Source organism: Cryptotermes secundus, unplaced genomic scaffold (genome assembly GCF_002891405.2).
Source record: "Cryptotermes secundus unplaced genomic scaffold, Csec_1.0 scaffold186, whole genome shotgun sequence".
Classification (NCBI taxonomy): Eukaryota; Metazoa; Arthropoda; class Insecta; order Blattodea; family Kalotermitidae; genus Cryptotermes; species Cryptotermes secundus.
The window spans coordinates 1,578,203-1,602,814 of NW_019727393.1; the positions used below are offsets into that span (position 1 = coordinate 1,578,203).

Below are 24,612 nucleotides of genomic sequence, written 5' to 3' on the forward strand. Positions count from 1 at the left end.
GAAAGTACGATGATATCATCATGACGTTTGTTTGTTCCAGTTCCGTATGTAAGGACTGCGGCAAACGGATGTCAGTTTGGAACTTCCGTAACCCGAGTGTCAGTTCAAAATCAGGAGAAAGGGTAGAAGTTTGTGTCTGTGTGTGGGTGCTGCAGATGCTATGTAAAGGGCTGGTTTCCCTAAGATCAGAACAACAGGTTGGTTTACTGAAGAGAGCGGCTTGCGATTATCACACTCCTGGCAGCTTCCGGGTCTCACATAAGCGGAATTGATTTATGCATTTGCCCATGTCCGACCAATTACCGTCCATTTCCCTTCCTCTGTTCGAACACAATGCAAAGCATCACACATAAGAACATATAGCAGGAGGAGACAAGAAATGTGTCAGAATTTTAATTGAAAATTATCAAACGATGTTATCACTTAGGAAATCTACATAAAGAGAGGAGGGTAATATTAAAGCGGCTCTGAGTTAAACTAGAATTTCCGGTGTAGTCTGAATGCTTTTAGCTCGGGTACGGTTCATTGGCTGGTTCGTTAGGCTGCATAAAATTTGGGGGACTTTTTTATCAGCTCAGCGACTGGTAGTTTCTCAAAAAACTCTGCAATTAAGTTACTGGAATTCGGAAGATTTCCCTTCTCGATATGATTGCGATATAGGCGGTTTCCACAAGTAAAAGGAAACGTATAATTATGTATCTTGATTTATTGCCTGGCTATTTACGAAAGTTGTCTCACTTGAATATTTTCTACAAAGTCGATCGAAGTTTGATGGTGTACATGAATCGTGAGTAAGGGAACTGAAAGAAGCGATTGTGACATAATTAAGGCGCTACAGAAGTTACTACCTGGAGAAACTGAAGAAAACTCCCGAAAATCCTCTGGTTATAACAGACGTCTAAGCCAAATTTCGAAAATGGAGCCTCCCGAGTAAGTGCTTCTGCATTTATGGCACCTGGCTCTATCAGCTTTAGACTTTAGTCAGGACGGGGACACGAATAAAGTTATGTTCTTGATATATCGACTTTTAGGGCATTTAACTTTATAATTTCTACTGCAGGGGTCCAACGTGATTGTGTATTTGAATTTATTTACGTTTTATTTAATTGCATAATGAGGAGGTTCATATTGTACCTCTCGCCAAATATTATTATTAAAGATACAATCAAGTAGGTATGATGGGTGGAACATGTAGCACACATGGAATAGAAAACTAAAATATACAAATTTCAGATATGAAGACTTGGAGAAAGGTGGCGGTTTGGAAGCGCAGGCATAAATAAAAGATAATGCTAAAATGGATTTTAAAGAAATACGATGGAAACGTGTTTATTTCGTTAATCTGTCTTAGGATAGGAAGGAGTAGGAGGGACTCGTGTGCTCCGCAATGCAATTTAGGTTTCCATAAGAATCTGGGATTTGCTGTGCAGATACCAACTTCTGGAAGAAGGATTTTTCTCCAAGAAGTAAGTTGGTAAGATTCGTATAGTTTATTTAGCGACGCTGTCAGCTGGGTAACTCCAGTAACAGAGCTGAACGTTACCACGACAAAAGCTTAATTAATTTAATAGAGTTCTGTTTGTCTTTCCCCGCATGCGGGATGCATCTTATCATTTGAAATGGTGAAATATTCATTCATTCATCTGTAATCTGTCAAGACGACAGGTCCACAGTCTCTTCCAAAACAGTTCCTCCACTTGATGCGATCCAGAGCTCTCTCCTTCAAATGAAAATATCCTCTTCTGTCCCCAAGGTCATCCAGCATCTTCTTACGTCTTCTTCCTCGTCTTCTGGTCACTTCTGTCCGCCCCTCTGTCTTTCCTTCAAGAACTTCTTTTAGAAGGCAGTTACCGCGTAAGATGTGACCAATCCAATTAGCCTTCCGTTTTCTTATTTCGTGTAGGATATTCCTCTGCTCACTGATTCTAAATAACACTTCTTCATTTCTCACATAATCGGTCCAACTGATCTTCTCCATCCTTCTCCAACAGCACATTTCGAAGCTTTCCAGGTGTTTCTAATCTACTGCCCTAAGTGTCCAAGTTTCAGCCCCATACAAAGCGATGCTCCAAATGTAGCATTTCACTAGATAGACGCCAATATTTTAAACATCTTGAAAAGTAATAGGTAATATTAACACAACTTCAAATTCACCGAAAGTCCAGAAGAAAGCATTAGAATAAAAATTATTAATACCCTAGCATAACGGATACATTAATATGTGAATGAATGTTGAACAGTGAACAGATTTAACTTCTGTTGAAGGAGTTATGAGAAGTACATTTAGACAGACTGTAAAATAACTGAAGACATTAAAATAATTGAAGCAAAACCGCATGTTAGACAAAATTACGGGGTGAAAATTCAACTGGACTCAAGCTGTCGACAAATGCAACGAAGCAGAACTCCGAAAATATTGTAGAATTGCAAGCAGCAAGGATCGAGAGACAGTGAAGAGACCTGCGAAGAGAGTGCTTGTTGAACTAGGGCGGAAAGCGTCAGCTCCCTGACTGCTAGATGGTGATGATGATGATGATGATGATGATGATGATGATTGTGTCGTATACATACAGGAACATGTAACGTTGCTTTTCACTGACTACGTGTTTTGTGATGGTGAGAATGCAGGAGTGTGGGAGGGGTGGCTTGTCACTCACTGGACACGACAATTATTCACCTATTGTAGCATCACTGTATGTTCAGGCGGGCGAGACTAAGGGATTTAGTACACTCTCATGCAGAAGCACGCAGGCTGCTTCGAACAGCCGTGCGTGCAGGTACAGGAATCGCTTCTAATGTTGATAGCAGGTGACACTAAATCACTATGAAAGTAAAATTAACTGTCTTCAGGGATGTTACGCAGTACATTTCAGTAGAAAACTATCAGCATTTCGGATGAGCTTCCATCCTCCATCTTGAAATATATATTGTAGTAATTTCGATGTTGCTAAGCAAGTCACCAAACAACTGACAAGCTAATAACTGAACTATGTAAGTTTTGAGGTTTTCACGGCGATGACTATGAAGAAAGTCGTCTTCTGGGTTTAGGCGCCGTGTATTCTTCGTTTTAGCCGACGTTTCGGAGGAACGTATCGCCTCCATCTTCAGAGCAGGTGAATGGCTTGGAATGCTACAGCTACTGCTCTCTGCATTCCAAGCCATTCCCCTGCTCTGAAGATGGAGGCGAAACGTTCCTCCGAAACGTCGGCCAAAACGAAGAATACACGGCGCCTAAACCCAGAAGACGACTTTTTTCTTAATAACTGAACTGTTTAATGTGGCGGTTACTCCTAACACTTAGAATTACTGGGATTTCGGACGTTGTCTATCGTCAGGTTTTCTAAAAACTAAAAAATACAAAGTTTCTGAGACAGGATCTGTTTTCGTCCTCAGGAGAAGGAGGGGGGGAGGAGACACTAAACTGGTAGGTCCCTGGATTGAGGTTATCTCTCTCGAAGGGACCCAACGGTGTGGGTGTCTCCCTCTTCTCCTGAGGATGGAAACAGATAAAGTTTCCGCAACGTGTTTTCCACGTTTTTAGAATACCGGACAATTGTCTAAATCCTGAGTAGTATACACCAACACCAGACTTCCTTATAATCTACTCCCAGCACTTCTATATTTCATGATAGTGCTTCGAATTCCGGTGTAGTCTTCTGTTATCATGTTCCTCCATAATTTATTCCCGGTGTCTCGTGTCCAAACGCCTCGTAGTGACTTCAAATAGAATACGACCACCGCCGTGTATAGTTTATAAGTGAGATTTGATATTATCGCTGCGGTCATCTGGTATGTGGTAGTATGTAGACTTGTAAGTACGAGTATTATCAACGTTTTCGAGGAACCTGCTGCCTCAGTCTTCAGGGTAGAAAATCTGGAGTTTCAAATTGGAAAATGGAAGGTTCTTCTTAGTTTATGTACCAGACTGTCCGGTGTTACACTGCAAAATAGAGTAATACTCATTTTGACGTTACATTGGACTCATCAAAGCCCTCTGGAATTCTAAGAGCGTCGTCACATAAGCAAATGATGAACTACGCATCTAGGAAACCATATAACGAACGATTTATTAATAAAATGTTAATAATAAACGTTAATAGTTCTTCAGCTGCTGAAGTAAGTCTCAGAATTTATATTACTCGACGGTTCATTAACGTGTCCACAAAAGCTCATTGCTGACTCCTATCTTGAGCGAATTTTATACAGCCCATATTTTCACATCATGATTCACTTTAGTCCTTTTTAATATTATTTTTATGTTACCAAGGTCTCTTCAGAGAATATCCTGATAATGCATTAAACTAGGCCACCGCTGTTTCCAGATACGTGCTCAACCTCTTCATTATTCATTACCATGTTCATTCTTATTGGACGCTATTAAATTCTGAAGTTGCAACAGCATTTTCAGTTAAACTAATAATTAATGAGACAGGGCAGGCTTGTGTTCCGAGAAGTCCCCAATTTATATTTCTGCCCATAAACCTGTTACACTGAGGTCGTTCTTTATGTTGTCCCGTCCCCTAGGCACGTTGTGGAGCAGTAAAATAGTACTGTCCCCCCAGTCCTTCATAATTCATTGTTCCCGATCATCTTGTAAACCGACGCTACGTATTTTCTGAAGTAAATGCATCTCGCATCAAACAAATAAAACGCTTCTTATATAAAGAAATGTGTTTTCCTTTATAAGCTTCAAAGAAATGCTCCAATTGAAAAGTAAATAACAATTGTGTTCTTCTGACGTACAATTTAATACATACTTATTATGTACAATTTGAGGTTTTCACAGCCGTGACTATGAAGAATGCCGTTTTTTGGGACGTGGCGCCGTGTAGATCTTGTGCGAACCGAATTTTCGGAGGAACATATCACCTCCATCTTCAGGGTAGAAAAATGCTCGAACGAGGAACCAGCGTGAGCGAGTTATATAGTGCAGCACTGAATTATTTTATTTTTGTAAACAATACCATTAAGCGCCAATTTGTTGATAATGTGTCACGATGGAATGCTTCATGCTGAAGTGGATGTTTAATGAATTTCGAAATGAGACGTCGGACCTTGTTAATGTTTAATGAATTTCGAAATGAGACGTCGGACTCTTGTTATTTAACGACTTTCAAATGTGACTTGTGAGATGCAAATGAATTGTGAACGTCTGTTTCTAGCTGAATACAAGATTGGAATGTATTTGGGCTTCTTGAAAGTTCAGATTTGCTAGAATTATGAATAAATGTTAAAGCTTGAAGGGTGTTGGCTTATTTAAGAGGGATTCTTTGTTTATTTGTGAGGAAAGGACGCTGGATTTGTTTAGGATGCCAGGTTGCGGCTTCTCTGCTCCTGCTGTGTTCACCAAAATTTGGTTTATTGGCAGTGTCTGATCTCGAGGTAGAATAAGCTATGAAGAAAGTTGTCTTCTGGGTTTAGGCACCGTGTATTCTTCGTTTTGGCCGACGTTTCGGAGGAACGTAGCGCCTCCATCTTCAGAGCAGTTGAATACCTGCGGAGAGCAGTAGCTACAGCTACTGCTACGTTCCTCCGAAACGTCGGCCAAAACGAAGAATACACGGTGCCTAAACCCAGAAGACAACTTTCTTCATTGTCATCGCCGTGAAAACCTCAAAACTTACATAGAATAAGCTATGTTTAAAAGAACTAATGTATAATTATATAATTTAACTAACCAACAAACTAACCAACCCAATCAGGCAGTTTCCTTCTGGAGAAGCTTACAGTTATTCAGCTACTGAAAAATATTCCCAGTGTTTAATAGAGACATAAGGTTCATGATGTTATTCACAAAAGCCAGCAATTAGTCCCTACTCCGACCGTCATTAATTTAGTCCACATCATCCTACACAAATATTTTAAGATCCGGGTTAATGTAATCTCATCTATGCCAAGTTCTTGGGGACAAGCAGCAGCGCAGTTGCTTGAGGCACTATGCTACAAAGAGAAAGATCGCGAGTTCAGTTCCCGATGGAGTCATGGAATATTTCATTTGACCTAATCTTTCCATCCGAACTATGGTTCTGTGGTCAGTTCAGCCCCTAAGAGAAATGAATACCAGTAATCTTCCAGGGCTATAGGGCGGTCGGCTCGTAAGGCTGACAAACTTACCGCCATCTGTGAGCTGACTATCTAAAGAAAATTTGAGAGCTTCGACGTCTCACAACCCAATGGGCCTCCACGGTCTGTTACGGGGTTAGCTTTACATTTACCTATGCCAAGATTTTTCTGATGGTCAAATTCTTTCAGGTTCGTCTTTCAAAACTTTATTTGCAGTCTCATGCTTGCTACATGCCTTATATATGTCACTTTGATTTCATGATTACAATATCACTTACCCAGAAGACCAATTTCTTAAAGAAATTATTCTGTAATACGAACAAATTGTATCCATTCCAGACAGAATGAAATCATTACAGCATGATGGAAGACCCTCTTCTAAAACACGAATGCTGGATTAGTTTCTTGAAATAAGGCACTTTCTTATACTTTCACATCCTTGCTTATCAATTATATCTTCTGGGATGCAAAGCCGTGCAATCAGCTGAAAGCCAACCGACGTTTCGGAGGAACATATTGTCATCAACTTTAGAGTCGAAGAATCAACCAAATTAGAAGCTGTTCTGCTTGCTACCTGCTTCGTACTGGTCTCTATGTTCCTCGCAGCGTCGGGTGACTTTAACGAAATACATGGCCCTATATCCTAGAAGATAGAAGCTAGAACTTTTCATAACGACCGCTGTGAGAACCTCAAATTTTATACATGTATCTTATTATTATCCTCAGGTTCCACGTGTTCGTTATTTCCTCGTGTGATTGTTAAATGCTGAGAAGAAAAATTAGAACTAACAGAAATTAATTAAGAAATGACAGATGAAATATGTACGATTAATTTCATAATTACGCATCTTTATTTAAGAGACCTCTATTTACAAAAATTATCCTAGCAATCATTTTAAATTCGTAACGTAACGAGTAGCTACTGGACATGCTCCAAATCACCTAATTGTGCAGTGAGTTTAAACTAACAAACTTGGAGAAAACTAGACAGTTATTCTATGTGAGTTAGCCTACTGAATCCCCAAGCCAAACGCAGCTAATGCGCTCTGAATATTGAATGCTTGTGATGCTTTGCATTATTTATTAGCTGTGCTGGTAACTAAACTGCACACAGCTCGAAGAGTGTTACTGCCCATGTAACTTTATGAACTAAACCATTCTATCGATTATCGAATCCTAGTACTGAATATTATTGGACGTTCCTTACGCAGGGACAAAAAGTAGACATTTTCATGCGGAAATCTACCTACCGATGACCGCATGTGCTTTCGTAAAAATTATTTTGGCTAAACTCTGTGTTGATTATTTAAAATTAAATGTTAAAGCATGTCGACATGCTCTTTCACCCTAGGCTTTACACTTTACTTTAAAGCGTATGTATGGATTACGTTTAATTGTCAGAATTATACGCAGCTAATTCCCAAAGAACATGGAACAATTGGTCTCTGTAATGTAGAAGAGACGTGTTCTTCTCTGGTGCAGAAAGTTGATTTTAATATATAATATGCATTGTGCTCATGCTTTAAATGATTGGATAGATTTGAACTTGACGGAATGGACACTGTAATGTGCGTGTTTCTAAAACACATACTTCTCATTTTACATGCTTCAATGAAATAGTCATTTTTTGCAAGTATAGAACTCCAACATTGCAAACCTAATCAGGTATAATGTGGAGTATTTGCTCCTTCCAAGAAATGTGGAGCCAAAGAAACAGCCGTTGCTAAGTAACGCAAGCACAAAACAATAGAAAAACGGGGTTATGCAACCTGTTTCTAAGCAACGACTCGGCAAACAGATCCGCTGTTCGCGCCGCGACCGTTGCTACTCAATGGTGCGGTAAACACACCTCAAGAACAGGGAGGCTGTGTTTTCTGCGTGTTCTATGCCGAGGAGTTATCTTGAAGAGAGTTGGCACTACTAGTTGAGCTGAGGGTTCAGTTATGGAGTGTTAACCAGCGGCTAATGAAAGCTGAAGGATCTCCATTGCTAGGATTCGTTACCAGGAAACGTCTAGTTAAAACACTGCGGAAAAATAGCCATTGTGGAGAGCGGTTATGAAGTAAAGACTAGTAAAAGTAGACTCAGAAGATCTATATTGAGTGATTTTAGTGTGGAAATCAGCAATAGTGTTATAGTTATCTGTAGTTAGGACCTATAAGTGGTCAATAAATATTTTCACCAATCAAAATCCCATATAAAATCACTAATACACGTGACAGTATTTTCCGTGTAGCCACCTTTGTTAAATATTCGCATATTGAAAGCGATTTTGATATGCTCTGTACATTACGACACGCTTTGTATCTTACGTTATATAACACTTTTACACGGTAACCTTTTCGTTGAGAAAGTATAATATCCTATTTGTCACACTGGACCTGTATTAATGAAAATTAGTTCCCCGGATAAGTATTGTAGGCTCCCCGCCCCATATGAAACGCTGTTGGAGAACTGCAGAGCTGAAACACAAGGATTACAGAAACGGGATCTGACGCAACTTGTTTGGTCACGCCGCGGATGTGAGAGGTCGCGCTGAGCGTGGTGGCACGCTCTTCGCTTACGAAATTACCGAGTTAATTCCATATAGCAGTGGTTAAGTTCCTCGAAACCACATGGTTTAACTAGAAAAAGAGTTTATACAATGTGAAAAATTAATATTTATCACTAAACTGCGAATATCAATATTGTGTAAAGTTTTCGTTTTGTGTTATGTATCCACAATTTGTATACTTCACAGATAGTAAAGCCAGGCAGGATAAGATTGGCAGCGAACTAGATCCAACTAACGTGGATAAAGTGCTGCTGTAAATATGAATAAATGAAGAAGTTCTTGAATTGGTGGATTGGATAAAAGTGACTCAGGATATTATCCAGTGGTGGGTTCTTCAGGACTTGACAATGGACGTTCTAACTAACTTCATTGTCAAGTACAGCTGTACAGCTACTCAGGAACTTACCAGCAATTCGTGCAACCTGAAGATTTATTACCGAGAAAAAACGAGTTCTCCACCAGTCCCTATCCTGAGCCAGATCAATCCAGTCCATACGACTCACAGATCCATTTTAATATTATCCACCCAACCACGTCTTGGTCTTCTTAGTGGCCTCTTTCCGCTTGGCTTTGCCACTAATGTCCTATGTGCATTCCTCTTCGCCCCATTCCTGCTACATGCCCTGCTCACCTGATCCTACTTGACTTGATCATTATAATATTAATTAGCGAAATTTACAAGTTATGAGACGTTATTGTCTTTAACTTAGGTGGTTTATCTAAGGAATCCGTCCAGGTCCGAGGCCCTGTTTCGTAACATGGGGAAAGGGATGTTCAGGTTCCATGAAAGGGAGGACGCTTTTGACCAGCTGAGCGACAATTAGCTTCACATATTTAAAATTAAACCAAAGTTATTGTTAAATTTTTCTTCAAAATGATGGAACGCCTGCTGGCAAAAATTTACGCCAGGATGACCGACAATACAAAAACAATGCAAGGAAAGGATTAACGCCAATACAAAATGAGACATTAAAAGTTGCTGCCGACAAAGAAGAAAGGCTGCAGGAAATAAGAGAACACCTGAAGGACAAAATGAAAGCCCAGATGGCTTCACTCGTCTCTCAGATAGAGGACAATAATGAGAAATTCGAAGTCCTTCAAGGGACTCTCGTCGCCCAGATGGACAGACATCAAGACGTCAAGGACGCAATGTACTTCATTCGGTCTGAGTTATGTGAGACTACTCAACATCGAACAGAAAGCGTCATGACGTGGGATGACCACAAGAAGCAGGGTACCCGCAAGGAACTGATCGAGAAAATTAATAAAACAAGTGGAATTACAGGAAATGAAGACGACCCACAATATGCGGACAGAGAACTTCCAGGAAAATCTAGAAACCATCATGGCTTATTTCATCACAAACCTAGCAGTGGTCGACCTTGGAGCAAAAGCAACCAGGAAGGAAGCCCTAGCCCATCAACGCAATATGGAGGAAAAATTGAAGCCAACAAACGCGAAGTCCTGTTTCATTGAAAGAAGTCAAAGCCGTTGCCGAGCGGGGAAGTAGAGCAGCGGTCTGCGTGAGCGCAGCTCAGCCAACAACATTCAACAGGAATACCTCTTTGAGCGTGTTCTGGCACCAGTTCGATGTAGCAGGGCCATTCCCACGGAGCGGCCAAGAAACCCGATACATTCCGATTGCTACGGATTATTTTACAAAGTGGCCGGAGGTCTCTACTTCGACAGTAGCGGAATTTCCAGTCACCACCTCCTTCTGCCGCTTCGCCATATCTCGGAAGTTACTTAGCGACCAGAGTCGTAACTTCGAGTCTCGTCTGCTACAAGGAAGTATTAAGGCGCGTCCACATTACTCGTGCTCGCCAGGCTTGTGCTCGTCGGGAGACTCGTCTGGCTTTTACTTGTGCTCGTAAATCTTCGCCCACACTACTTCAGTTGCTCGCCAGGCTTCGGCGCGTGAGGATCCGTATATTTACTCGTAGTGTGTATAGGCTGTAGTCGTATTTTAATTTATTGGCTATAGTTTTAAATTAAAAGTTAGAATTTTCTTGCCTCGTGACTTGTCATATCGTCCACATAACTCGCAGCATAGCGAGTCACACTAGCACGAGTAATGTGGACGCGCCTTTACAGCCCCTTAGAGTGAGCAAAACGAGCACCACGTCCCTACACCCGCAGTCGGACGGCTTGGTGGAGCTCCACGTCAAGACGGTCGAAGAGCACGTACGAAATGTCGTCGCGTCGCGTCGCACCAGAGGAACTTGTACGAGAGATTACTCTTCTTTCCTTGCGTGCTGTCATGTTATAATTATGTGTACCTGCCTACAGCGCCGTCTGTACTGCCCAGGAATCCAGCAATTCCAAATGTTATACACCTCAATTGGGACAATTTCATATAAAATTCTGTCATTTATAGATTCACATTGTTAAGAATTCACGCTCCTGTGATATCGTATAGTCTGGTAGACGTTAATAACATTTCGAGGCAACATGCTGCCTCTATCCTCACGGTAGGAGAAGAAGCCGAAAAGTATGGGACTGGTACGGGTAGTGAGAGAGGGGGCGGGGCCGAAAGCCCTAGTCTTAAGCTTCTACTGTCAACCAGAACGATCCAGAACGTCGGTAAACGTCTTTGAGACGACAGGCTTTCACTTCGCCATGAGTTCCATACAGTGTTATCTGCCTAGGCCCTAGAGTCTCTTGGCTGAGTTTGATGGTTTGACACGAACAGAGGGAACAGATTTCGTACCTCGGTGATTTCAAACAAGCAAATGAAGTTTCACGTTTGACAAAAGATAGGAATATTACACCCATATAAGATGTAGGTACAGTATACATATACTCGTATGTATGCTAAGGGTTTAGATTGAATAAATTTGATACATAGAAAAAAAAGGTAAAAGGAGGGACTGTATTTCTTTGTAGAACTATGAATATACGGATAAATGTTGGAAGGAAAATATATTTTTCTTTTTATATGAAGGGCATGTTACAGACTTCTGATTTACCTGTCTGTGAATCATGCGCGCCGCCTCAGCCACGGGTTTCCAAACAGAGATCCGCATTACCGCCAGATTCTGCGACTGATTACGAAGGTTTGAATGCTAGTGATAATCTCGTGTTATGTAACTGTGCTCTTTCAGATGAAGAGGTTATATAGGATCTAATAAATTCTGAACACTATCGTGCATGATAGGTAGACTGGAGTTGTGGTATGCAGTTCTTTGATTAGTCTGCACAGAATGGCAGTCAGAAACCCAGCCGACTTTCTGGAGCGCTGTCACTGAAATATCTTGGTTCCGCCAAGCGTCTGCGAGAATATTTATGGGCAAAAATATGCATTAACTTTTGTTTGAAAAGTAGGAACATTAATCTGAAACGTATGGTTGCTGATCATGGAAAAGTGCCCTGTAAGTTTCTGAATCTTAGTAATAAATACTAGTAACTTTGAAATAACAACAAAAGTTTCTTAAGTACTACACTGATTACTGTAGGTAGACTACATAAATATGACACCTAACCTAACCTTCCTTCTACCCATTGCATGAAAATTTCTGCCTGGCTTAATCTTCGACCCTAAATATAGGGGCTTAATTACCTCAGAAATATCTTTTGACTTTCACCGGACTACGCGGCGTTATACCCCAGAAAATACAATTCTTGATAGCAACCCCTGTGAGAACCTCAAATCCAAAATTTAAATGATATTTTTTGAAATATATAGGTCACCTTTCGTGCCAAACAATGTACCCAGTCGGACTCAGGGCCCGAATCCATAGAAGTAACAGTTTGGGGATCGAATTAGTGAAGGAACTTTATTTTGTGTCATGTATAATACGATGAACTCAGGTTAAATTAGAATATATTTTGTATGAATTAGCTCGAAAAAGTCTTATGCTTCCGTCCCCTGCCGAGAATCCTAAAAACAGTGACACAGGGGGGGGGATCATTCAGTTTATTGTTCTATATAGTTGTGCCCAAGAAAGTTGGCTCAAATATTGGTGCTTCTTATTTGCATTCGGCTCTCTGCCTGGTCACAGAGTATCCTGAGATATTTCTTGGTATTTCTCAAGCCCTTTAAGCAAATGCCTGGAAAACTAACTTCATGGAGCTGAGCCCTTCTTGACAAGCCGTCAGTTGTGCAGCTACTCAAAACCTTCCCAATTCGGATCTCTGCCTGGTCACATAGTATCATGAGATATTTCTTGGTATTTCTCAAGCCCTCTAAGCAAATGCCTGGAAAACTACTTTCCTGGAGCTGAGCCCTTCTCGACAAGCCGTCAGTTGTGCAGCCACTCAAAACCTTCCCAGCATTTTATGGAACCCGAAGGTTTATTACCGTGTTCACAAGAGCCCCACACTGGTCCCTATCCTGAGCCAGATGAATTCAATCCATACCACCATTTTCTATCTCTCTAAGACCCATTTTAACATTATTTGCCAATATGCAGCTAGGTCTTTTTAATATATATATATATTCGTCTTCTCACCATTCGTGCTACATGCCCAGTCCATCTCAATGCCGAAATAGTACTTGCAATTCAGGCTATTACCGTGTCCTTCCACTTCGCACCCAATTCATAATTCACCGTCATGTAATCATTTACGCTACATACTTGTACTCTGGGTTGTTGGCACAGTCGTTAAATAGACCATAAAATAGTAAAAAAATAGATAAAATCTTGTCGGCTATCAGCCGCTTCAGTTGGTTATAAGTTAAGGGACGTCTGATGACTGATGACGCGGACAGAGAATGTCCTTGCAACGTCAGTAAGTCGGCTGAGAGTCCGAGAAGATTTTATCTTTCTTAGTCTCCGTGAAAACCTCAGATCTTGCAAGCAAATGAGGAAACAAATGCAGACGATATGAAGTGGGTGTCGTGAGACAGCTTCAATAGCCCCGTTACTTAAACTGGCATTTATATGATTGTGCAGACCCTGCCATGTTGTATGCAGTATTTATTCAGTGATATGTATACGTACCCAATAGAGCAAGTACCGTCGCAGTACAGACTCGTATTTATATTTTACTAGCTGCGCGCACATACCGGGTAAACAACAACGCGACTCCACAAGCTGGGTTATGGGCCTACAGCCAAAGGGACACAGGGGTCAACATTCATAGCAACACACATGAACTACACGAAACACAAACACACACCCCAAGATTGAGCTGATACGTCCCGTAAAGGTCTGCAATTATCAGGTTTTATTAAATGTTATAAGGTTAACTTATTTTAAAAATTAACTTTTAATTTAAATTCAATTTGTAATTATAATTTTAATTCAGGAACACCAATAACTATCCACATGCAGGAGAGTACAACAGTTTAGTATAGCGATAGACACCTGATGATGGACATGTATGGCCGAAACATATGGCGAATGAAGGAATACAGTAAGTGTAACCTTTTGTTGCGTTATTGATCGAAATATAGATTGTGTGAAATAATTGTTATATTTTAACCAGAACATTTCATAGAAGTTTTTACGACATAAGACACAGGTAATTGTATTTGGGGCGTTACGAAATCCGCTGTGTAACGGAGCACGGTAAAGTGAAGGCCTACTGTAATCTCGCGTGTTGTGCTGGGTGGCCTACTGAACGGCATCCTCCAATGGAAGAGTTAAAGATGAATTAGAAAAATATTTGGAAGCGCTCGTTGTCTAATTTAGGTACTTGCCCCGAAATTACTTCAAGGGGAGGAGATAAACCAGGAAAACATTAATAATGGTATCCGGTTTCCAGCCGAGATTCGAACCGAAGACCTCCTGACTACGTATCTGGAGCTGTATGCGGATATCTCTCCCTGAAGAATGAGATGTAGTGAAGCCGTCTGACGACAGGGTGGTGCAGAAAATATTTAAATTTAAGAGAACGGAAGTAGCAGGAGTCTGACGGGAAAAAGAAAACGTAGTAATATTTTCGTTAGTTTTTACTCTACACTAGATATTATTAGAGTGATGTAATTAATGTGGATTGAGGGGAGGGGAGACATGAAACACGCGTATAAAAATGAGAAATAAATTCAATGTTTGATAGGGCAACCTAATGGGAACCCCACCACTTTGAAAATTAGACATAAATGGGATGATAATATTAATATTTATGTTAAGAAAACAGGTCATGGGAATGTGCACTAGAGTAAATTGTGTTAGATTAGGGTCGAATGGCATACTCCTGTAAACTCAGATCCAGTGGATCTCGTTGGAGTTTCTGTATTAACTAGAGAGGCTGTTAACTTCTGAAGAATGGCTCTTCTCCGAGGAGTTAGCATCTATAAATCATGTTATTGAAATCAGTACTGTAGCGACAATGGGAAACAACTGCATGGCGTTGGGGCTGCAACCACACGAGCCCTACTCTCCTCGACCGTGAGCTGGTGTGGAAGTGACGTGGAGAATGTAACCCTCAGAGGTGAACGCACGTGGCGAGACGGACGCAATTCTAGCAGTTCTGCGACCTCGGTCTATCTCAGCAGCGTTTTCTTCGCAGTAGCGGGACAACAGCTTGCCTCTTGCGTACATTTATTTCCAAGTCTAAAAATTTGAGACCGCTTCTACGGTTATTGTCGCCATAATACACTTGACAGCCAACGAAGATCTGATAAGCAAACTAATGGACTTTCAATGCGGTAGAGACTGAAATATCTCCAGAATATCACATCGGTTATTAGTGAAGTGTATGGAATTTTCCATTTCACCAATTAAAAAAAACGGAGGCTCTACTTTCGTTACTTTCTTTTTGTCTCCGACGTAATAGAAGAGACAAACAAAAACTTTATCTACGAGATTAATGTCCATCAGCGTGGAGTGTGTTTACTGCGACGGCAGGAAGTGACCGGCGCACGGATGTTCGTCATTTTCACTTCCTCGCACGGAAAGCTCATGACCTTGGACCGACACGATCAAGAGCCATCACGAAGGGCACCCGGCCGATGTGTCTAAGCGATAATGGCTTAGCATTTCATTCTTGGTTTTCTTCGAGACAGCTTATCCATTTCGTACATTATATAACGTAGGATGGCAAGATGTTTATGGATGGTGAAGTAGGAGTTTGTTCCACGGCTCAGACGCGTGTCTTCAGCATGCAGATCAGACGCAATACACTGCAGTTGGTTATAATGTATATGATACGGAAGTGCGTCATTTGTATTAAATTATATTATTTATGAATGGCGTCTCTTGGCGGATCAATGTGTGACGTTACAGTACGTGTTGCTTGGCAACAGCTTAGAAAGCGGTTCAAGTGTCAACGATAGAAACAGATACGATAGTACAAACTGAAAATGACACTACGAAACTGCAATATTATGCTGACCAAGTCTGTTGTTAAAGAAAGCAGTCTTCTGGGATTTGGCACCGTGTATATGTGGTGTTAACCGACGTTTCGGAGGAATGTACCGCCTCCATCTTCAGGATAGAAGGAAAAATATAAGAAATCCGCAAGACGCAGGCTATACGTTCCTCCGAAACGTCGGTTAACACCACATATACACGGTGCCAAATCCCAGAAGACTGCTTTCTTTATAGTCACCGCCGTGAAAACCTCAAATCTTACAAAGTCTGTTGTTATTCCCAGCATGCACTCCGTTGAGCTGAAGATAAACAGAATAAATTGCATAAATAGAACAAAACGATGCAAAAGAAGAATCTTTGTTTCTGTTGACGAAAACAATGTGCATTACAATGCGTAGGTGCGTGTCATACGTTTTACGGTGCTCACAGTAAAACACGTTCCTTGCAGAAGTAAGTTTCTTCTTAATACAAAAATGTGTTGACCCATTCAATGCTGAATATAATTTTGAAATACTTGTCTTCTAGTATTTAAGAATTTGTATGGTACCTTCGTTTGGATTAAAGGAAATTTGTTAGTAATTGCTTACGCGGAAGTATCGATAGGAATTTATTATTACAAGTGTTATCAAATACCAGCGCTCTGTTATCAGCAACATATCTGGCTGATAGCTCATGCAGGATTGCTGAAACAGCGCACAAACCTTGCTCTATTTCAGCAGAGTTCCTTCCTCTATGTACTGCCATTTCCGTCTGTGTACGTAATAGCAAAAATATGTTGGAAACACTTGACTCGTATGTTTCCCCCACTGATAAAACGAAATGACCTTGTATTCTATGCAGAAATCGTCAATGAATCAATTATATCAATGTCTTTGGTACCGGTTCAGTCGCAACTGTTTGTCACAGACGCTATCCTGCCAATGCTGGATTCTCTCATCTCGTTCAATGAGGGCCTCAGTCTCACGTCACCGAAAGAATAAACAGAAATAACCACGATTCGATTCGATCAATGTTCCAGTGAGTTGCTTAATTTTCGTATTCATTTCCGGACATTACAAGACATATACTTTTCAAATATGACTATGTCCCAACAGATTGGCATTAGATAATAACCTTCTGATATTATTATGGAGAATTTGAGGTTCTCACAACGCTAAGTTTAAAGAGATGCATATTCTGGGATATAGGCGCCATGTAACACGTTGAAAGTCAACGAACGCTTCAAAAGAATATATCTCCTTCATCTTCAGAAGCCAAGGAAGAAACCAGCATGAAGCAGGTAGCAAGCAAGTCTTGGCCGCTTCCTGCCACATCCCTTGCAGTCATTCGTTATGATTCAGTCAGCATGGCCTCAGCTACTGGCAGCGTCACTGAACATACTGCACGCGGTAGCGTAGTTGGTTGAGGGGCTATGCTACAAGCCGGAAGTTCGCGGGTTCAAGTCATGATGAGGTCACTGGATTTTTTCAGTTGACCTAATCCTTTCAGCAGCACTAGGCCCTGGGGTTTACTCAGTCTCTAACAGAAATGAGTACTAGGAATTAATTAAATAATTTCCTGGGGAGTAAAGCGCGGCCGGCGCGTAAGGCTTGACAACCTTACCGCCATCTTTGAGCCGATTGTCTAGATAATGTGGGACCCTTAACGTCTCACAACCCTATGGGCCTTCGCGGCCTGGTACAGGGATAGATTTACTTTTACCCACAAATAAATAAAATATTATTACGACTGCTGTAAACCTTTTTACTGATGCATGATACAAGTTCCAGAAATTCATATTCACTTGAAATACCGTAGGGCTATATAGTTCTTTAACAAATGCACTCCCCGCGAAATGCATCCAGAATTAAACTGTAATGAATCACTATTGCCTTACTGTCCTGCAGGGAGTTAGATATTTCAGTAACATTAGTATCTGCATGTAAATATAGTACGGGATCCCCGAGGCGTTCTGCATAACGGTCTGTAGTTTGTAGCTGTTGTCTGCTTTGTGCTTGAGAAGCGGTGTTTCGGGAGTAGCGGATACAATTTGGAGACCGGATGTACTAAGAAGAGGCTTCCTTTGTTGAATGTAGTGGACAGATATGAAATCTCACCTTCCTAGAGATTTACAGTACGTTATCATGATTGCATGTACTCGTGTTTGTTCTCCGAAATATAGATTCATGTAGACACAGCGCACATTAAAATTAAGAAAATTATTGCTTACGTCCTGAATTTACTGCTACAGGCAAGAAAATAAATATATTAAAGTGAGTTTTCGTGTAACAAGCTGTATGAACGTGAGATATATTGAACTGTTTAAGGATCATATACTATGTATATAAAGTAAGTATGAGCAAGGTTTCTCAAATTCTTTGTGCTTCGTACTCCCCAGAAAAGTTAAACGTAATTTTGGACAGTGCACTTCTAAAATTTGAATATTCTTCTAATATGAATGAGGACTGCTGTCCTTTATATCTGCAATTCCTGCAAGCTTTTTGTGAGCTTTCGAAACAAAATCAACACACAGAGATAAGAACTGCAATGAGAATGCTAATTAGTATAATTGTTAAGCTGCTTCGACACCCGTAAACTGTATTGGTGTCGTAGTTTGAGAAACCGAAGTAGAAGGTAAAAAAGTAAAGTTGTCCTTGTGCTTAATTAATTAGGCACCAGGCCGTGAAGACATATGGGTGACTGGTGTAGCTCCACTGTTCTTGTTCTTGGAACTAGGTGGAGATGAGTGGGCAGATTCACGCTCCGTCTACCTTACCAATGAATACAGATTCCCCGGTACCCATTCTATAGGAAGCTTGGTGGATGTGTGTAGCTGTAACAAACAAGGAACAAGAAAGAAGGACCTCGTTTCTTCTTTTGCATATTTTCTATCCCGGGGAAGGAGGCAGTACTCTCTCCGAAACGGATTTCCACTGGACTCCATTGTTTGTCATGCCAGAAGGCAGTAGAACTGTTTTTCAGTCGCCACTCCCACAACTTTATGTCTGTATTTCTAACAGTAATGATAACTGCATGAAACCATTCCCGGGTGATACCAGATTTGGAGCTGAACAACACTGATAACTGATAGAGTGAATAATTAAATGAGAGAACAATTGAAGTACGCTCTCCGTGTTGCAGCTTGTCGTTATCCGGCAGTACAAAGGCACGCCAAACCCAGGTTATTGAAGGCATGATTAGAGGCTGTAGTCGATTCGAAGCCTCGCAAGTGTTCATTACAGGAGGGTTTTATTGAACTAATTGTGTGATTAAAATCTGATCCTTCCTATTCCCTGTCTTCTTTACAAATTAAATAGAAATCCCTATAATGGACGTATGATGTGTAGGGTATTAATTACATGTAGTTCAACTGCGCAATCTTGTGGCGCAGGCGCAGTGAGAAACAAAAGCTATGCAGTGTTCAGAGTAAGATAATGTGGCGGTAAAAGGTGATGGCTCATACCGCAGGAGAGAATTTCAAAACAAATGTAAGTAGTAATTAAATGTAACTTGTACTGTAATAAAAACATAAATAATTGAATGGCTGCCTGTTTGTCTAATTTACTGACTGGATCTCTGCCTAATTAAATTACTAATTTATTGGTTCACTACTTGCATATGTAACTGATCCCTACAATCACCGATAAATAAATCTGACCAACTGTCTTAATAACTAACTGACTAATTCACTTGTAGTTATCTTCCTTGAAACACAGATAGTGAAGAAGTTACGATCTCTATCCCCCCCCCCTCTCTACATCCCCCTTGGACCCTGGCCTCTGTTTTTTAATTTCATTATCATTTTAAAGACGGTAGGACTCCTTGGACGAGTGATCAGCTCGTCGCTAGGCCTCTACCTAAACACAGGACAACACAAACACAGAATAAACACATACACGTACCAAACATCTATGCCTTGTGTGGGATTCGAACACAAAATCCCGGCTTTCGAGTCAGCGAAGACAGTTCATGCATTAGACCGCTCGGTTACAGTGACCGGCTTCGATCTTTATAGATCATGAAATATCACAGGCGAGTTCGCAGAACCTCGTCAGTAGGCCCCATACGTAATTGAATGTAATTCACAAGTTCACGATGAATATTTCAAAATGTAACTTTTACATTTTCCTCTCATTTGAAAGGTATAAGTCTATCAGGCGATATTCAGTTTTGAGTGTTTTACTTAGACTAAGAATTTGTGTACAGCTGCAATTTCCACATTGTGCTACAAATTCTGAGATTTTTTTTTTTGTATTTAATCACCGTAATGTTATTGCAGCGACAGACACGAGGTTTTTCGAAATGCATTTCTCTCTGGTTCTTTATTTCTCTTGGGTTCAGACTCACTGCTTAGGAGCTTGTTTGTAGGATCACTCAGTCCATGCACTTGTCAGCAGCTCAGAATGTAGTACGTGTGTATAGCATGGAATGGTGCCATGATTTATGAATAACTGAAGGAAACTGGCTCCATGTTTGTTTTGCAGAGTTTGCTCAAAATTGCAAAAAGCGTCAGCCTGAATCGTCATGTCGCGTCCAGGATTCTAACCGGCCTTCTTCCGAAAGTGTCTTAAGCGGTACCGCTTGAGATATCTAGCTCGTCTGAGAGATCAAGTTTAACACCCAGACAAACCAACAGACCCATGGAAACCAACAAGTAAACTTAAAGTCTTTCACAAAAGCACTGCATCTATAATACATTTATGTGAACCCCACCAACACCTGAAATCCTGCAGATCGATTTCGAAAGGGATGCGTACACGGAGTACACATCTCTATGTAAGTTCCCGTTTCATGACTCGTGAAACGAAATGTATCGTTTGAGTGGTTATCGTGTTCATGTCGTATTCTGGGCCCCCCTCCGTCCTGTCATCGGGATAAGGCCGGCTGTCCTGAGAAGCTACATCTTCATCCTCAATATTTACAAGAAAATTTAACAATTTTATGCTAATTAATGTCTCCTTATACGAAGCTGTATTATTAACGGAGTTTGTAAAATATCGTTAGGTAAGGAAAGGTGAAGGGGAGAAGAGGAATGCATATAGGATATTGGTGGGAAAGCCAGAAGGAAGGAGACCACTGGGAAGACCAAGGCGTAGATGAGTGAACAATATTAAAATCGATCTTAGAGAGATATGATGGGATGGTGTGGATTGGGTTGATCTGGCTCGGGATAGGGACTAGTGGAGGGCTTTTGTGAACACGGTAATGAACTTTCGGGTTCCATAAAATGCTGCGAAATTCTTGAGTAGCTGCAGAATTGGCTTCTCCTCAAAAAGGGCTCAGCTCCATAGTAAGTAAGTAAGGAAAGGTGAAAATAGCAGTGCATTAGAGTAGAGTTTAGACGAACGAAATCCATGTCTAGACGAGGGATCAGAGGCTTCCCTTTATACAGGAGACCTCAGAACTCGCGGATCAGGATTTAAGTCTTCCAGTTTGTTTCGCAAGGATTCGTCCCAGAGAAAACCGCAACTCAGAGCAGAGAATCAATAGGCTGCCTATGATCTGTGCTCTACATTCCACACAGCACGCTTCATTAGGACTGTGACAGAACTGTAGCCTCAAACTCAAGCGCACACAACGTTATACACTCGAGTGGATGAGAGATTCTGACCTGAATCCTGGGTTTATGCTTCGGAGAGTTAATGTTATGTGATAATAGAGATTATGTTGGTTAAGCAGATTTAAGTCAACTTAAATTAATTAATTATTCTAAATAATTAACTAGGTAAAACGAGGAATTAAAACAGTTGATGTAGTTAATAAAATGTTGACAGTGCAATTATCTTCAAACAAATGTAATGGTTTTACCGCCACATGCAGTAGCTTAGTCTCCACGTTCCTCACACGCACTATCACCAAGGTGCTTTACGTTTCCAGGACTGTGGAATGAGTCTCTTCGTTAAGCAGTAGCCCTCTAGAGCCGTATTCGTAAGCTGTTCCATTCGAATCGCTTGCCAACCAGAGGATCTCCGTAGATTTCTCTGGACGCTACACACAGATTCAGGAACCATTCTTCGATTAAGCCCGAAAAATTCCTTCAAAAGCCTTTCCAAGTCAGTGTTTATTACTGATCCTACACTTCGACGGCCTGCAGACTGAGATGCCGACAGCCTCTTATAGTAAACCGCGAAGAAATAAAACAGCTCTCCAGTTTGCTTTACTTGTATGTAACCATGCCTTCGCAGCTGTATTGACTGATTATGAATTTTAAATCTTCGAAGGTAACAAATCCTATCTCATCAGATATCCAGAGGGACATACGAAACCGACAGAAAATCCCAGACAGGAGCAGATCTATTGGGTCGTATTTGCAATCCTATTTCTTAATTGCTTTCGTAACCACCACCTACATCGAACATTATCAGAATTCACAGACGAAGACTGAGCAGGTTGATATAACGGGAATTTGTATTCGAGAAGTGCTCGGTTCGAATCTTGGCCGGTATTTTTGTCGGTTTTCCTCGCTCCATTCAGGCAGATTGTTGATTACTGTCTTGAGAAGACTAAATCGCTTAATTTCATTTCACGTCTAAATTATCGTTCACCTTCCTACAAGTAGGCAGGTCCTTTATAGCGCGAGGTACTGACTCGATGCACTGCTAGGCAACAGCTCGGTGTACACATTCAAGCGAACACACAACAATAAGGGCTTTGTTTTCTGTGGACAATACTACAACTCACTGGTAGGTAACACAGCAATACTCGATGAAAGGAGATGAGTCCGAACCATGCCCTATGCCGGGCAACAGGCCAATAGACACGCATTCTGACAACAGAAGAGGTGTTATCTGTGAGGTCCATGCAGAGGAATTATAAGAGGGTCAATTTCCGAGGTTAGCAGCTGTAGGAGTGCAGAAGAGTACAAGAAGTCAGTCGTAGAACGGGAGTGAGAGTTCAATCAGTTGTCGGTAGGAGATGACCACGGAAGAAGAAGACTTAGAAGTCAGCCTGTGAAAAGTAGAAGATGTAGGCACCGTGAGACTTTCTTAACTCCGTTACCAGGGTACAATTAGTGAAAGCTGAGAATCCTAGTGGGTGTGTAACGGTGAACAGTAAATTGTGTAATGCAGCGATAGAGCTCTGTTGCTTCTAAATACGAGTTGATTGTATAGGGTGCAATAAATCCAATCATCCAATCTGAGTTCATTATATAAAGTGCAATGATTCCAATCATCCAATCCAAACCGCGTCTATAGTCACTAATACACGTGACAATACAAACGTTTACATTATTTGTAGATGCGTTCGCAATGAAAAGGAGCGCCGTTATTATGTACGTATCCATCCTTTTGTACCCATAAGACAACTGGAGAGGCCATATATGGACTGTCATGAAGCTTGACATTAGGGTACGTAAACAACTGTGAAGCCACTACAGTTTTCTTATAGATCAGGCATGCCTAACGACGACTTTCCTTCAAACCCTCAGGGATCCCTGCGCGCGACTGGCGAAATGTACATTGGAGAGGCAAGTGTTTCGGAGAAAACTTCAGACAGACATCAAACATACATTTTGTTCCAGTTTACGGCCTTCATAGCCGAACACAGTGCCCCTGAGTTCGAAGGCATGAAGTATCTTCCCCCGCTCGAATGCTGGGATCGTGGGTTCCAATCCCACTCGAGGCATGGATGCCTGTGTGTGCGTTTATTTTGTGTTTGTGTTGTTCTATGTGTATGTTGAGGCCTTGCGATGGACTGATCTCCTATAAAAGGAGTCCTACCGACTGTGTATAGGATCAAGAAACTGAAAAGCGGCCAAGGTTCAAAGGGCTGTAGAGCCATGATAATAATAATTCAATTCAATTCAGTTCGTGTTTATTTACGTGCACACTAAACAGCACAGAGGCCAATTACAAAGCTAGCACGAATAGAGAAATACACAAAAAAAAATAAAAAATAAAATACTGTTGTGCACCGGCACTAGATGCCAGATATATTTTGTATTTTGTATTATCATTAATTTTAAGTTCACTTATAATCGAAAGGGAAAGAACAGTCACAGGATGATGAACCGGAAGTTGAATGAGATCAGACTCACGAGTGTGCGGTATCCGGTAGGCAGCCATTTTATGATTTAGAGAATTACGCTTGTACACCAGTGACCATATATGGGAAAGTGATGAAACGGCAAGAGGCGAACGCCAATGGGAAAAGACTATTCTAGGGCGTTTCCACGCGTGGGTAGTACTCGAGCGTCGCATAGAGACATATGAACGCCCCAGACGCGAGAGGCTAAGGAGAGGGCTTTGGGCGTAGTTGTTGCTACCCAACTCCTTGACAGTGCCGACCATGAAGGGACCATCCAGCGTCGCCACTCTCTATCTACTATGCTGTTCATGTGAGTACTTGCATCTTGTCGGGACACGCCAGTGAGAAACTAGACAATCAGAACTGTGAACTGAAGGACTGAATGAGTAGGACTCCCTTCAGGAGGAGGAGATAGGCCAAAGAATGACTATCATGTACTGTAAGTTTTAGTCAGATTTATTTTCATGTATTAATTAGCTCTTAGACAGAGAGAGAGAGAGTTAAGTAATATACCCTCAATGTATTTTGTATATGTGTGTTTCATTTACCCGGCACCTCCCAAGCCCGGTAAGAGCTATCCACGGGCCCATTAGGGGTCGGCGCTACCACGACCCCCTGCGGCACAACAATACAAAAATGATAGTTTATATTATTTACAAAGTGAACATGAATAAAGATAAAAAACAAACACACAGAGACAAAACCACAATGTGAGAATTTGAGTTTCAA

General features: G+C 41.1%; 1 protein-coding gene across 5 annotated transcripts in view; it reads left to right on the forward strand.

Annotated features, from left to right (window-relative positions):
* The window catches only part of LOC111864651 (synaptogenesis protein syg-2), a 1,101,357-nt gene that overhangs the window by 679,300 nt on the left and 397,445 nt on the right, over positions 1 to 24,612 (forward strand). The window contains exon 1 of one of the 5 annotated variants that reach the window (XM_023852047.2): positions 23,972 to 24,193. The exons of the other annotated variants lie outside the window; for them this stretch is intronic. Coding sequence (XP_023707815.1) covers positions 24,145 to 24,193 — 49 coding nt within the window. The 5' untranslated portion in view covers positions 23,972 to 24,144. Of the gene's footprint in view, positions 1 to 23,971; positions 24,194 to 24,612 lie in introns of those variants that run through there. 5 annotated transcript variants of the gene reach the window in all.